The sequence below is a fragment of the Bubalus kerabau genome, chromosome 5, assembly GCF_029407905.1.
Source record: "Bubalus kerabau isolate K-KA32 ecotype Philippines breed swamp buffalo chromosome 5, PCC_UOA_SB_1v2, whole genome shotgun sequence".
Lineage (NCBI taxonomy): Eukaryota > Metazoa > Chordata > Mammalia > Artiodactyla > Bovidae > Bubalus > Bubalus kerabau.
In genome coordinates, this window is record NC_073628.1 from 8530032 (window position 1) to 8545213 (window position 15182).

Sequence of the window (15182 nt, forward strand, 5' to 3'; positions counted from 1 at the left end):
AAACCCAGAAAGAGACGGAGCTGTTTCTGGGGGAGGAGGGGTCAGTCAAGGAGGAGGCAGCCCTACAGGCTGCCTTTGCCCCAGGCTCTCAGACCCCCAAGGGGAACCCTGCCTGGCACCTGCCATCCTCAAAATCCCCACCACGTTGGGCACCAACTCTAACCTAACAGATCTCCTAGCCTTTGGCCAAGGCCCTGTGGGTGTGATTATTATCTCTACTTGAGGCCCAGAAAGGGGAAAGGACTCGCCCAAGGTCACTGGTGGCTCAGAGGTTAAAGCATCTGCCTCCAATGCGGGAGACCTGGGTTCAATCCCTGGGTCGGGAAGATCCCCTGGAGAAGGAAATGGTAACCCACTCTGGTATTCTTGCCTGGAGAATCCCATGGACGGAGAAGCCTGATAGGCTACAGTCCACGGGGTCACAGAGTCGGACACGACTGAGCGACTTCACTTTCAAGGTCACACAGCTTGGTAGGAGGATTGCAGCCCTCTGTCTTGTTCTGTCCTGTCTTTACTCCTTGCCCTTGAAGAGACTGGACTTGAAGATCCTTGTCCTTGTCCTCTCTCATCAGAGACTCAGGGACTATGAGGTCTCACTGGGTAGCCATGCAGGGTAGAGATGGGCCTCTGCTCCCCCTAGCTTGGGTGCAGGTCCGTCACCTTGTCCAGAAGTTGGAGGTTGTCAGAGGATGAAATAGGCAAATGGGTATGAGATGACCCCTGGGTATTGGATATCTAAGACAGTTGGATATCTAAGGAAAGGACAGCAGGTTGTGGAGATGCCAGGGAGGAGGGTGGAAAGGACATGGGTCAGCTCTGGGCCAGGAGGCCTGCCAGCCAGTGCCAGGGCCAGCAGGGCCTGGCGCTGTGGCCTGAGTTTAGGGGTAGAAGCTCTAGGCGGCAGCTTCTTGAAAAACAAGATGAGAGCCTGTTTCCTGGGCCTGAGGCCCTCCCCACTCACCGTGTCTCCGGAGGCCAGGGCAACCCCCATTAGAGGGCTCCATCTTCCTTGCACACTTTCTTCCTGCCTTAGTAATGGTAATAGGGTTTCTCGGCAAGCTGTAATGGTAGAAGGAACGCAGTCTTTCCGGCCTCTACCCTTGATTAAGGGAGCGGTCTCAGGACCCTCCCTAGGGCCTCTGCTTTAGGAAGTGCTGAAAGCAGCCTCAGCTGCTCTCTGGGGGAGAGGGGCCAGGACCCCAGGAGAGGTGGGGCTGGGGAGGCTACAGCCTGGGGCTGGAAGGATGAAAAGCAGCACAGGGACAAGTTCAGACGGGAAGCTAAGGGCTGGGCTATGGTCTTGGAGCATGGACCTCAGCTGCAAATAACCAGAAGTCAGCGGAATCAGCCCCTTTGAAGAGGCTCAGGGTAGGTATGTGACTGGCCCAGGGCCTCTCAGCCTAGGGCAGAAGCAGGATTTGGACCCAGTTATTCCACTCCAAGATTTTGTGCTAGGCAGTCAAGCCTCCAAGGCAGCTGCAGGCCATCATGGCCGTCTACGCTAACATAGAGTAGGTGGCCATGGGGAGGGATTGGACAGACAGGGGAGTCAGCCTGAGGAATCTGGGAGTGTCCTGGGGGTGGCACAGAAGATAGAGGGATTCAGGAAGAGTGTCCCTGGCTCTGTCTTCCTGTTCAGCCTAGAGACCCCTCAGGGGACACCATGAAATTTGGAAATGACAGGAGGCCTTCCCACCAGCCTTGAGGGAAAGAGAGACAGGAAGATCACTGCTCAGGGTCATAGCATCTGGAGGGACAGAGCTGGGACTGGTCCCCAAGCCTTCATCACCTATAGGTTTCATTCTCACAGCGAACTATAATATAGCCTCCCTCTTTACTGCAAGCCTCCCCTGCCCCCACTATCCCCAGGCCTGAATCAGTGCTCCAGTTTAAAAAGAGCAAACCCACCCCTGTGGGGTGAGGTGGGGCATGGTGGGGAATTTGGATTTGGTAAATTGCTTCTCCCATCAGGCCAAGCTCAGAGTCAGAAGCCAGGCTGGGGATGGGACTCTCTTAGATAGGGTGGGTGCTGCCTAAACCACAGGAGAAGGGTCAGCCCTTCCCTGGCCCCTGAGGCTGGCCAAAGAGAGACTAAGGCCCGAGGGGGGCTGGGGAGGGAGAAGATATCAGCCCATCACTGAGCCACCTGAGTCATGTGCCCCCTGCTCAGGCCTTGCAGGGAGAAGCCCACCTGGCATGAATCCCACCACCACGATCACCACACACACCATTCTCAGCCACTGCCTCCCCCTTGTCTGTACTCTCCAACCTCAAGGTAAGCCTAAAGTCCTGGGTTTCAGTGTGTGTGCAGCATCACACCAGCTGTATGAACCTGGGCCAGTGTCAACCTCTGTCTGAACCCCATCTGCTGCAGAGGGTGTCTCTGGTATCCAGAGGGGCTGGGACTTAGTGTCTCTAGGACCTGGAGACTCTGCTTGAGACTGCAGAGGGTGAGCCTGTCCTCTGTGGTCTGTGGAAGCATCTGAAGCGGAGTTGCACAACCTTGTGTGCCAGTAGGAGCAGTGACTTTGTGTCAGGGGGCCTGCGTAGACAAGCTGAGCTCCATTGCTATCTGGGCGTGTGACTTAACCTCTGTGGTGCAATCACTGAAACTTCCACGTCCTTTCCTATTTAATCTTTGCCACAACCTTTGGAGGAAATGGAGGCACACAGGAAGCCTTTCATTCGGTCATTTGTTCAACCAATTAAACGCCGACTATGAGTCTGACCTAGGTGCTGAGAGTTCAGCAAGTCAGTTAATTTGCCAGATCCATGTGGTCTGAAGCTGAGCGGGTCCACTCAATCATGGGTATCAGCAGTAAACAAGGGCCAGACAGGTCTCAGCCTCACAGCACTCATAGTTGAGAAATGCGAGACGGAAAATGAACCAGTGACTGAGAGACACTATTTAAAAATATAAAAAATCAAACTGGCTGCGGGAACAAGGCACAGGGTCTGCTTAAGAGAGGTGGGCCCGGTAAGGCCGTTGTGAGATCTGAAGGACAGAGGAAGCCGTAGGGCTGGGAATCTACCGGAGAGCTTGAGGTTCCCTCACGCTGGAACCGACTATGTGGAACTCGTATTAGGGTCAGCAGTTATTATTATCTTTATTATTCTGAGTACTGGCTCCTCCACTTACAGGTTCTTTAAGCCTCAGTTTGCACACACACGAGATTGCGGGGTGCGGAGGACCGCGCCCTGTGGAGACCAGCCCTACGAGGGCGCTCCAGACAAGTTTTCCCCGCCCGGGCTCCGCTGCGGGGGAGGGGCAGCCATGCGGGGCAGGACTCTGTGAACTACATTTCCCACAATCCCATCCTCAACCGCCATCTTGGCCTGTGGGCGGTGGCTGCCTGGGGTCTGGCCCTTCAGGCCGCTCGGCCGTCTCAGCTCACCCCCAAGCTAGGCCTCCATCATGGGGTGCGCGGAACCCCAAGGAGGGGGGCGTCCAGTGACCTGGGCAGCGCCTGTCCGTCTTCTCCATCCCTCCACCCCCGGGAGCCCGGTCCACGTGTCTGTCAGCGCGAAGACGCCTCTTGTCCCCCGCTGGCCGAGGGCTGGAGGACCCAGAAGGGAGGCGGGTGGCGCTCCCAGGTCTCCTCCTCGGACCTCTGTCCTGTATACAGTACCCATTCCCCTCCATTCTCAGGCGGCCCCTATTTTTGCTCCAATGAGGACAGAATACTAGGTTCCCCATTGGAGAGTAAATCCTCGCACCGGACGCTTAGAACGCCTAGGTGTAGAGCAGGAAGGTTAAAAGGGAGAGGGGACAGCTAGGCCCAAACCTCTGGGGACTAGATCCTCCCCTAACCCCTGTCCGGGGGCGGGGTAGGGGTGAGGGGCAAGCTGCAGGACTGGCCCTTTAAGGGGGTGTGGTCGGGGGGCGGGGGAAGCGATCCAGACAGAGAAAGCGGCTTCGGCTGCGGCGGCTCGGGCGGCGGCCGCGGGGGACAAAGGGCGGGCGGATCAGTGGGGAGGGGGCGGGGCGCGGCCAGGCCAGGCCCGGGGGCTCCGCATGCTGCAGCTGCCCCCGGGCACCCCCGCCGCCGCCCTCGCCGCGGAGCCTCGCGGAGCCGAGCTCACGAGCTAACCCGATCCAGCGGCCCGGAGCCAGCCGGCGGGCGTCCGGGAGGCGGCGGCGCAGGGAGGGGCCCGACGCGCGCACGTGGCCCCGGCGGCCGCCATGGCGGACAGCGGCCCCGCGGGGGGCGCGGCGTTGGCGGCCCCGGCCCCCGGACCGGGGAGTGGCGGCCCAGGGCCCCGCGTCTACTTTCAGAGCCCCCCTGGGGCTGCAGGCGAGGGCCCGGGCGGCGCGGACGACGAGGGCCCAGTGAGGCGCCAAGGGAAGGTCACGGTCAAGTACGACCGCAAGGAGCTACGGAAGCGCCTCAACCTGGAGGAGTGGATCCTGGAGCAGCTCACTCGCCTCTACGACTGCCAGGTGTGTCCCCCCACCCTACGCCGACACCCTAAACCGGTTCCGATTCGGGCCTCCTGGAAACCCCACCTTGAGCCCGCCTGTCACCCGGCGTCAGTGGGCATCCCGCTTAAGCGCGCTCCCCTGCTCTCTGTATTCCCCACCCCCAATGTATGCTCTTTCTTGTCTGACCTAAGTCACTTCTTTCTTATTCGCTGCCTTGGACAAGAGACCTGGGGCTAGTCTAGGCTGGCTGGGGAAGGAGAGCTACCTATGGCTTGCTAGCCTATACCAGTTTAAGGCACTAGCCAACCCAGTTGTTGGGGTTTATGTGTCTTGCCTGTTTCTAATGGGCTAATCTGGAGTCCATCTTGGCATGGGGGGCGAGCTAGCCCACTCTCCGGGTTCTGGTTCTCCACCCTGTGACTCCTTCCTTGCTCAAGTGGTGACTCAGGCCCCGGGGGCCAGGGTGGAGGAGTGGGCTTGCCCTGTGCTGCCTACCCTAGCCCAGCCCTGGAATGCAGTTGGCTCCAGACAGGAGAGATGCTTCCTGGGGAAGGAGGGGTGGCAGGCACCCCCTCCCTCAGCAAAGCATGGGCTCTTTGTTTCCCCTTTACCAGGCCTGGGTCCTTCCCACTGACCCCTCACCCTTCACTTCCTCCCCACTCCTGGGAAGCTATGACAGGTGTTTGGGGGAGGGGAAGGGGGCCTGATGAGTTGGGGCAGCTGGCCCTATCTGTGCTCTGGTTGAGATGGGGGGCATGGAAGTTGGGGAGACACATCTGCAGGGTTCCCAGCCTAGGATCCCCAGCCCTGGCCGTCTGGCACCCAGGGTGCCCAACTGGCAGGGACAGGAAGCTCCCCCCCCACATTGGGCAGTTTGCCTTGGCACAGGCCTGATCTGTTTTCTTCCTCAGAGCAGCTGCCGCTGTCTGCTGGGCAAAGAGGGCTGGCTCCCGTCTGCAGTAGGGCAGGGGCCTCAGCCAGAGCCCCTCTCACACCCTCTCTCCCAACTCAGGCCCTTGTCTCTCCCTCCTCCCCCACCCCTACCCCAGGAAGAGGAGATCCCCGAGCTGGAAATCGACGTGGATGAACTCCTGGACATGGAAAGCGATGATACCCGGGCTGCCAGGGTCAAGGTAAGAGGGGCTGGAGGGCAGCAGGGCCAGGTCAGGGGAGCAGGGGCTAAAGGGCTGCAGGGAGGCGGTCTGCCCATTGTTGGGTCGGCAAGCCTCTGGAGGCAGGCCTTCCTTGATCTGCGGCAGTCAGCTCTGTGATCTTCTTGGACTCAGCTTCGGCCTCCACCAAATGGGGCCAGTGGTACTTGCCGAGCTGTTCAGTAGCCGTGGCATCTCCAGTGCCTTGGAAGAGGGTATGGGTGAACTCTAGGTCCGTGTTCTGGAGACTCACAGTTATCCTTTCTCCGCATGCCCCACTAGGAGCTGCTGGTTGACTGTTACAAACCCACTGAGGTAAGGAAGTGGCTTCCCCAGAGGGTGGAGGAGCTTGGGGTCCTGTCCTCCTGGGGTCTTGTCTCCTTAATGTCCTTCCTCCCTCCAGGCCTTCATCTCTGGCCTGCTGGACAAGATCCGGGGCATGCAGAAGCTGAGCACACCCCAGAAGAAGTAAGGGTCCTCGACCCAGCTGAGCGGTGGCTCCACAGGACAATCGCTGCCCCCCGACCTCATAGCAACAGCAATACCAGGGGGCCCTGCGGCCAGGCCTGGTGCCACGAGCAGGGCTCCCCGTGCCCCTGGCCCAGGGGCCTCTTCCCTGCCCCCTCAGTTTCCATTTTTGGGGTTTTTTATTATTATTAAACTGATGGGACTTTTTGTGTTTTTATATTGACTGCGGCGCGGGCCCTTTAATAAAGCTAGGATACGCCTTTGGTGCAGTTCACAGGCTCGTCTGGTCTCTTTTAGGGGGGACACACTGCTCTCCGACTGCTGCCGGCTCAGCTTCTCCCCAGGTGACCGCAGGCCTTCCTGAGGGCCACGTAGCCATGGCGATAGCCCAGTGCTGGCTCCCAGACTAGGAGCTGGAAGTGGCTGGGGAGCTGGGGAGGAGCCATGCTGCTGCCAGCAGGCAGGAATACTCTTCCCTTCTGGACAAGGGCCACCATACCACCCAGGGCTTGGCCATTGTGACCTCCATGCTACTGAGCCTACTAGACCCCAAGGTTCTACAGCCCAGAAAGGAGAGGAAGGGATGGGAGGGGGTCGAGGGAGAGAGGAGGCTGAAGCTGCGGTTTCTAAGTCTCTCAGGGCCCTCAAAGAAACACAGGCTCACTTCATGTGTTTTAAGTTTTTTTGTTTTTTTTTTTTTCTTTAAACAGTCTGGTCCCTGATGGGGCCTCTCCACCACCCCTCTCCAGTTTGGCTACAGTTCTGAACGTCTCTCGATTTTGAGCAGCTCCACCTCAAACACCAAGGTTGCACCACCTGCAGGGGAGAGGTGGGAGCAGAATGAGAACTAGGGCCACCTGGAGATGGTATGGATGCAGCAGATGGGGAGGGGGGCAGAAAGGTCTATTACCTGGAATCTTTGGGGGAGCTCCCCGCTCTCCATACCCTGCCAAGATAACACAAAGAAACAGAATGAGCTGTGGCCAGGCAGAGTGAGGTGTTCCGCAGACATCCAGGCTGAAGCTAAGCCTCTACCCATTCTAGCACTAGGCCAGAAATGGAGATGGGAAAAAAAAACAAGGGGAAGTTAGTCGCTCAGTCATGTCTGACTCTGAGATCCCATGAACCGTACCCTGCCAGGCTCCTCTGTCCATGAAATTCTCCAGGCAAGAATACTGGAGAGGGTTGCCAATTCCTTCTCCAGGGGATCTTCCCAACCCAGGGACTGAACCTGGATCTCCTGCATTGCAGGCATCTTCTTTACCATTTGAGCCACCAGGGAGATGGGAGGGGGCTTGCTAAAAGTCAGAGAGTTGGCACCAGAGCCAAGTGTCCCAATGGTCTTGCCCTGTCCTCATTGCTAGACAAGGCTAGACTTGGAAGTGGCATGGATTGAATGAATGGAGTGGAGATGGATGCAGAGACTAAATCAGCCTTCACCCTTACATGGATAATACACCCTGAACTCCCTATCCCCACTCCGAAAGAGCCTCTTACCCAGCTCTGATGGAATCACCAGCTTCCGCTTTTCCCCCTCACACATCCTGCAGGACAACACATGTTCAGCATGTGGCTACAACCAGGCTTCTTGCTCCCTCCCCCCATCCCTGGGGCTTGCCTCCCACAGTTTACCTCCTGGACCACAGCCATGGCCCCACGACTCACCCTAGCAGCCCCTGGTCCCAGCCCTTGATGACCTGGCCTGTGCCCAAGGAGAAGACAAAGGGCTGGTTCTGGGGCAGGCTGCTGTCAAACTCTGTTCCATCTTCTAGCTTCCCCTGTGAGACCATGGGAAGGCCAGTGAGGAGGGGGGTCTGCTCTGACACCCCCACCCCCAGTGCTCTTCCCATCAAGGTGGCACCCCACAGCATTGGTGGCCATAGTCCCAGCAGGAGACAGAACGTTGGGCAGCTCACAGTACACTGTCACTGCTTGCTGATGCCAACCTGGGAGTAGACAGTGAAGAGCAAGACAGAACCATGCAGAGTAGATGAGAAGACTTGCCCAAGAGATCCACCTTTTGGCAGAGAAACCTGGCTCCCGGTTCCTTTCATGTCCCCAAAAGCCCCGCCCCCAAAGCTCCACCCCTTCACCCACCGTATAGTGCATGTGCAGGACGTCCCCTTTCCGCGATTTGATGGGACAGTGGTCTACCCGTTTCTTGACTCCGATCTGCAGCTTCCGTTTGCCCTCGGTCCCTGTGGCCGTGACCAGGGCGCTCAGGCAGATGGACAGTACTGTCAAGACCCAGCTCAGCCTCATCTCTCTGTGGGAACAGACCCCGACCAACCAACCGGGGGAGAGGAACGGGAGGGCATGGAATACCGGCAGGTACCGGGAGGATTCCACCCCACCGTGGACCTTGCCTGCCCCTGGGGATCCCCTTGTTCGGGATCACCGCCCCCTCCCCCAGGCTCCACGGCCACACTTACCAGTCCAGTGAGAAGGGGGCTTGCCCGAGGACCCCAGCAGCGGGGAGAGGGGGTCAGGGGAGGCCACAGCAGCCAGGGTCCCGCCCCTTTGCTCACCCCCTGCCCTTCCGTCCCTCCCGGTCCCCAGCTCTCCTCTTCAATTCCCACCCGTCCCCTTCCGCAAAGTCCAGACCCTATCTGGCTGCAGAGCGGTTGCCCCGACCGGGCGACCCCATTCACGCCACACCCAGTTGCCTCCCGCCCAGCACACCCACACATCCGCGGCTGCCGCAGGGGGTCGGCCCCGAGGCACCCACACGTCGCCACTGGGTGGCTCCGAGGAGCCCTTGTCCTCCGGGGGTACCCCCCAGGCTGGCCCTGTGCCTCCGCCCGAGGCGCCGCCCCAACTCTGAGCCCTCGGGGGTCTGCGGGGCACCCAGACTGGTCCCGTGTCGGGTGGCCGCCGAGCCCGCTCCACCCACACCACCTCTCCCGGGGGAGTTCTAGGCCTACCGCGTCCCCAGGCACGGCCACCGCGGAGACCGCCCCCGCGTGGACGCCCCGGGCCATTACCTGGGCCTACCCCTTCGCTAGGCTCCTTAACCCCACCTTTTAGTGGGCGTGGTTCCGCCCCCGACCCTGTATCCCCGCCCCCGACAGAATTAGACCCCTTTTCCTGGACCGTAGCCGCGCCACTCACCGGCTGAAGCCCCGCCCCCAGCGCCTGGGTTCCTTCCTCCTCGGCCTCCAAACCCGAGGCTCCTCCTTCCGCCTCTTCTAGCTCCTCCTCCAAGGGCCAGTCTCCACCCCGCAACGGTCCTAGCCCCGCCTCCAGGCCTCGAGCTCCGCCTCCCACCGGCGCCAGTTGAGAAGTTCCACCCGTTGCCGTTCGACTTCCCGCCCCAACTCCCGGAGTCCCGCCCCTTGAGGCGTGAGAACCCTCCCCCTGCGGCATCCCAGGACAGCTCGGACCCCCCAACAGTCAATTTCCTCGTGACCTATCCCTCGTTGACACTCGGAGCCCCAGCCCGCTCCTGCCCCGCCTGATCCAGCCTTCCCTCTTGTACCCCGGCTCCCCCCAGCCCGGGCTGTGGCCCCCGCTCACCTCCTCGCCGCGCCCCCGGAGTCAACCCCAGTCGTGCCGCCGTCTCTGCGCAGGCGCGTCATCGTCGCCACCAGACCTGGCCACGCAGCCCGCCCTCATTGGACCGTGCAAAACCCGCGGCCAGACGCCCACTGGGGTGGTTTCTTCCCTAGCCACGCCCCCGCGGCACCATGTGACCTATACGTCACCTCCGGTGGCTTTGTAGTCCTTAAGGTGAGGTGAAAGTGACTTCCGAAAGGGCCGAAGGCACTTCCGTTTGAGGTGAAATTAAGGTCAGGCGGGCGCGGGTTCTCGGAGGGGGTCTTGAGACGCCATTTTATGTCGCCCCCAGCTTGACGCTCCTGATTGCCCTTGGGCCTCTCTTCTGACCCACAGTCCTCAGTTGCTGTGGAAAGAGCCTAGCTTCAGAGTGAGCCTTGGGTTTGAATCCTGGGTCTGCCACTCATTGACTGTGTGACCTTGAAGAAGTTTCTTGGCCTGGTGACTCTTGAGCTTGATAACATCGACCTCACAGGGTCCCTGTTGGAGTCCCCCAGTAATGTGCACAGCTAGGCCCACAGCAAATGCGCTTAGCTTTTTTCTCTTCCAGCATCCAGGCCTGCTTCTACCCGGGGCACAATAACCCTGAGTCATGACTGTAACGGTCTGGCTGGGTCCGTTCCCCATCCAGACTTATTTCCAGTCACTTCAGCACCCAGGAAGAAACGTGTGTGCTTAGTCGCTCAGTCGTGTCCGACTCTGTGACCCCATGGACTATAGCCCACCAGGCTCCTCTGTCCATGGGATTTCCCAGGCAAGAATAGTGGAGTGGGTTGCCATTTCCTACTTCAGGGGATCAAACCTGCATCTCCTGCATTGGCAGGTGGATTCTTTTTCACTGATACACCTGGAAGGTTCCACCAAAGTAATGAACCTGCAGTTGTGCTTAGTCGCTCAGTCGTGTCCAACTCTTTGACCTCATGGACTGCAGCCCGCCAGGCTCCTCTGTCCATGGGGATTCTCCAGGCAAGAACACTGGAGTGGGTTGCCATGCCCTCCTCCAGGGGATCTTACCAACCCAGGGATTGAACCCAGGTCTCTCACATTGCAGGCAGACTGAGCCTGCAATTGAGAGGCAGCAAAACCTAAGTTTAATGTTAGGGAGATGGATGATCTGAGGCCAAATCCTCAGGTCAATCAGCCTTTCCGAGCTTATCTCCTCAGCTGAAGAAAGAAGATAATCCCAACAATGACCTCAGAATTGAGGGCTAGGTGAGAAGGCGCATACAAAGCACATGCTCATTGGACAAGCTAAATGGGTTTGGGAGGTCTCACTCTAATTGAACTTTCACATTTTTGTCAACAGCATAGCTGAGAAAAGGATTTGAAAGTAGCAATCACTTGTCAGAAACCGTCTCTTCTGGTTTAACGCCACTCTTGGTTTGGGCCTAACAAGATCACTACCCCTTCCTCTATGACTTCAGAGAAGGCCTCCATTAGGTAGCTGCTTTGGGGTAAACCCTGCCCTGAATGTTCTGCCTTGGTGGGGCAAAGTACTTGGTGGCCAAGGTTGCCTTTCAGCTCACCCCCTCCCCTCACCACTGAGCCCCAGGGGCACTAGAGGGTGCAGGGGGAAAGCTGACCACTGAGTTTGGGCTGGGTCACATAAAGGTCAGGAGAGTACCAAGTAGAGCATGGGGAGGGGAGCCCAAGTTGCAAGGGAGGCGAGAGTGAAGACTGCAGTTGAAAAACTATGGAGTTAAGCTACATGAAGCAAAAAGTTGCAAACACAGAGTGTAGCCTGGCAGGGAAGATGAGTGTTCTTTTCTATTACATGACTCTTAGCTTTCTTGGCACCCAAGGGCCCAGACCACAGTGATCATCTGCTCCCTCTGTGTGCACATGTGAGGCTCAGGAAGAGGGGTAGTGACAGCCGAGGGCATTTGGCAGAGGTGAGTCCCGCCTCAAGCTCACTGGCCATCTCCTTCCAGAAAGGAACCCTTGTGATGGACACGGGCAGGACCCATTAGCGCAACATGAAAGTGAAGAATGCACGATTCTGGCACTGTGACTGGTTGTGGGAGGTCTTTGGACCTCATCTCCAAGCTCCGTGTCTAGGAGGCAGTACAACGCAGACGTTGATGTCCAAACCAGCCAGCCTGGACAGTGACAGACAGTGACACAGGCAGGGACAGTTCCTTCCATCTCTTTTATCAGGACTGGGGTTCACAGTTCCTGCGCTGAAGCCCAACTCCCACATTTTTGTAGAGGATCGGGGTCTTCTCAGTGAGGGGACAGAGGAGCCAGCTGTTAGATGCTCACTTGTACAAGGTGGTTAAAATCTGAGTCGGGACCCCATTCTCTTCCAGGTTGGTATGTGACCCCTCTTGGTCTCCTCATCCAACTCTCTCCACGTTGTTGGATGGCAGCCTTGGAGAGACAAGGGGCAGCTGGAAGGCCCTCCGAGAGGCCCAGGTCCCGGAGGAGCTTCTGCCCAGGCCGAGGTCTTGGGGACGGGACGGTTCTCACCAGGCTGCCCCCTGCCCTCTCTGGGGGAGGGCTGTGAGGCTAGGGGCTCCACTGAGTCTGAAAAGCAGTTAGTCACCTTCGCAGCTTCTGGCACCTGAGAAGGGAAGAAGGGGTCTGTTCACGCTGGCCCCGAGGCTCAGCCCCTGTTTCTCTAGACGCACCCACTTATTACCTTCTGTGAACCCCATTCTCCCCTAACACTCCTGGGAAGCCCCAGCTGGCCCGGCCCACACAATGCCACCCCATGACCCCGCTGTGGAAGGGAGGGGTGTTGAGAAGCGCCTTGGACGAGGGTGGACCAGGGTTCCACTACATCTCCTGGCCTGCAGGAGCCCGTAAGGTAGAACATCAACATCTACCATAGGCGTTTCTGAGACGGTTCAGAGCTGGAAGGCTGTCTTTCCATTGCCACTCCTGGTGATGTCACCTCTTCCAGGATGTCTCTAGCCTCTCAAAGATGATGTCAGGTACTGCTTACCGCAGCCCTTGACATCCTCTGTTGGCATCGTGTGTCTGACTCCCACATTAGAACAGGAGCCTTGTTTTTGCTGACCCCAGTGCCAACTAGGTGCTGGGTCAATATTTGTTCAACCCAGTCAAAGCTTCCCTTTCCCTGGCTCTTCTCCCACCGGCTGGCTCACCTGGACCTGCTCCAGGAAGGGCCTGGACACCACTCCCAACTCCTCACCTGCAGGTGTCTGGGTTGAGCTCTAAGCCCCGCCCTTGACAACGGAGGAAGCTGCGGCGTCGGCAGCGGCAGCGGCAGGTCCGGGGGTCAGGGCGCTGGCGGCGCTGGGGGCAGCGTGGGCAGAGGGGCCTGGGGCTGGAGTGGGATGGGTGATGTCAGCTGGGGAGGGTGCTCCAGGGGCAGGGTCCCAGCCCGGAACAGAGCGGGGCTGGGGACGGTGGTGGGGAGTGGAAGCCCTAGGAGGAGAAGCAACATGTCTCGGGTGGGAAGGAAGTCTTCCCAGGGGCTGGGGTCAGGGAAGAGCACAGAGTCTTGGGGAGCAGAGAAAAAGGGGAGGAAGGTGGGGACAGGCCGGGGAGGAGAAGGAGGGGAGGGGACCACAGCTCCCTGACACACCCTAACACCCCCTGCCCCAGCCACATGTGACTTTCTGGGCACTAAGCCTGGGCTCCAACCCCACCCCAGCAAGAGCCCAGGACTCACCTGTCTGGCTTCACAGCACTCGCTCGTTTTTTTGGTCTGAAAAGTAAGAGAGACGGACAGAGACAAGGACAGAGAGGATCAGGAAGCCAAGCATTCTCCACTCTCTTGCCCTCGATCCCAGGCCTGCCCCGCTCTACCCTTGGAAACCTTGTCCCCACTGCGGTGTACCGCCACACCCAGCACCCCCTAAGACTGATCTCTGCGAACTCCGAGGTGGGGCCTCACTGGCACCTGCATTCACACTGGCTGTGTTCTTCCAGGGACATCTCCCCCAGCTGACTGCTTGGGTACTGGATCATGAGGATCTGGGCTCAGGAGAACAGGGAGAGACACAGTGAGAGAGACGGGAAGGGGGTGCTCCAGGGCTGGAGGGATGAGAACACCTTGCCCACTGCCCAGGGCTCTGGCCGCCACCCCCTCAGTCCCCAGAATGCCAGCATCCATCCAGGCACACTCCACCTGCCCCCTACCTGCATTCGGACTTGGTGCTGCCCAGTGGGCACGCACTCCAGGCCATCGTCAGGGCAGCAGCCGCCACAGCGCTGCACTGTCACGCAGCTGGGCACCAGTTGCTTGGCCACAGTGCCCATGAGCTCCATGTTCAGGGGCACCACCACCTCCCGCGGCTGGCAGGTGGCACGAGCATACACGTCTATCCATGACACCACTAGGGGCAGATGCATAAGGGTTAAGTCCCCCCAGAGTTTCCTGCAGCTGCCCCCTGGCTCCTCTATCCCTGCATCCAGAAGCTGTTCTTAGTTCCCCCGTCACAGCCACCCTCCACTAGCCCCCGCTTCTGCCCACCCAATCTGTCTTCCTTGCCCTGTTCATCCAGATGCCAGGCATCCCACTGCCTCAATCTGCTCTTCTGTGAAATGGGCAGAATTAAAGAGTTTGCATCTTACAGAGAGGCTGTGATTACACAAGATGAGAAATACATGGAGTCTGCAATCAGGGCTGGAAGCAAATGTTCTGAGCGCCGGCTGGTGCAAAGTTCTGTTACTATTACCTTTCTTCTGGTGACCAGGGGCATCAGGCTGGGAGACGGGGGCCTGTAGGAGAGAAGAAACCTGGACCAAGATGCACTCCAGGAAGGGTTTGGCAATGTCTTTCTCCCCAGGGCTCTGCCCTTGCAGTCAGGAGGCTTCAACTCCCCCCTGACAGTTTTCCAAACTGCTCTGTTCCTGGGGTCACTCTAGCTTTACCTGTCCTCTCCACGCCACCTGGGACCTGCCCCAGCTACTACCCGCCAGGCCCGCTCTGGCAGCAGCCTCGAATCTCCAAGCCTGGAGTCCGGGCTAGTTCTCCAGGCCCCAGATCAGGAAGGGGCACAGTGGGCGCCGAACCGCGTCCGCCAGGCACCGAGGCGGCCCCGCCCCCGGCTGCGCCCAGGGGACGGGGTGGGGCGGGGGAGTGGCCCGGGAGTCTGGCGGGCGGGAGAGGAGGGACTCCTCCCGGGGGATGCCCGGGCTGGGCTCCCGAGACGCCCCCGTGGATCCCCAAGAACCCGCGCCTTCCCACTTCCGCCAACCTTGAGAGAGGGCACGGCGCGCGGGCGGGATGTCGCGGACGCACGTACCTGGGCGGGGGCCAGCTGCAGGAGCACGGCGAGCAGCAGGCGGCGGAGCAGGGGGCTCATGGTGCCCGCGGGGGCCGCGCGCCGGGGGCGCCCGCATCGCCCTAGCCGGGCGGCGCGGGGGGCGGCGGCAGCCAGAGCCCCATGGCGCGGGCCCGAGCGCGGCGGGCGGGGACCGGGTGCGGGGGGCGGCTCCTCCGCGGCCCCCTCCCAAGCCCTGGGCGCAGGCAGCGCAACGCAACGCAGCGGCGGCGGCGGCAGCCGGAGGAGCCGAGCGGGCGGGCGGCCGGTGGTGGTGGCGGGCGGCGGGGACGGCGGGGACGGCGGGGACGGCGGGGGCGGCGGGGGGCCGGGCCCGGGCTGGCGGGC

At 59.9% G+C, this 15182-nt stretch overlaps 3 protein-coding genes across 14 annotated transcripts; 1 reads left to right on the forward strand and 2 right to left on the reverse strand.

Moving 5' to 3' along the window:
• The first annotated feature begins 4015 nt into the window (after positions 1-4015).
• On the forward strand, positions 4016-6311 carry PPP1R14B (protein phosphatase 1 regulatory inhibitor subunit 14B). Its single transcript, XM_055580945.1, is given in 6 exon segments — positions 4016-4049; positions 4052-4158; positions 4160-4441; positions 5473-5556; positions 5857-5889; positions 5978-6311. Coding segments are annotated over 6 exon segments (609 nt in total). The 3' UTR covers positions 6047-6311.
• Positions 6312-6710: 399 nt separating this feature from the next.
• Positions 6711-9730, reverse strand: FKBP2 (FKBP prolyl isomerase 2). Of its 9 annotated transcripts, none has more exons than XM_055580946.1 (6): positions 9559-9729; positions 8140-8308; positions 7708-7820; positions 7540-7586; positions 6953-6988; positions 6711-6858 (listed from the first exon to the last, which is right to left on the reverse strand). In XM_055580946.1, exons 1-6 carry the CDS (start codon positions 9618-9620, stop codon positions 6797-6799), a joined length of 489 nt encoding a protein of 162 aa, XP_055436921.1. In that variant the 5' UTR covers positions 9621-9729; the 3' UTR covers positions 6711-6796. The 9 variants fall into 9 exon arrangements, with proteins under 9 accessions (XP_055436921.1, XP_055436925.1, XP_055436924.1 ...); XM_055580950.1 differs by lacking the exon at positions 9559-9729 and adding an exon at positions 9154-9174; XM_055580949.1 differs by lacking the exon at positions 9559-9729 and adding an exon at positions 9027-9047.
• Positions 9731-11727: 1997 nt separating this feature from the next.
• Positions 11728-15141, reverse strand: VEGFB (vascular endothelial growth factor B). Of its 4 annotated transcripts, none has more exons than XR_008714538.1 (8): positions 14817-15141; positions 14247-14289; positions 13708-13904; positions 13469-13542; positions 13238-13273; positions 12755-12889; positions 12067-12160; positions 11728-11967 (listed from the first exon to the last, which is right to left on the reverse strand). XR_008714538.1 is itself a non-coding variant. In XM_055580944.1 (7 exons), the coding sequence occupies exons 1-7, from the start codon at positions 14874-14876 to the stop codon at positions 12139-12141; spliced, it is 567 nt and encodes a 188-aa protein (XP_055436919.1). In that variant the 5' UTR covers positions 14877-15141; the 3' UTR covers positions 11728-12138. The 4 variants fall into 4 exon arrangements, 2 of the variants coding, with proteins under 2 accessions (XP_055436919.1, XP_055436918.1); XR_008714537.1 differs by having other exon boundaries at positions 12755-12990; XM_055580944.1 differs by having other exon boundaries at positions 11728-12160.
• Between the last annotated feature and the right edge of the window lie 41 nt (positions 15142-15182).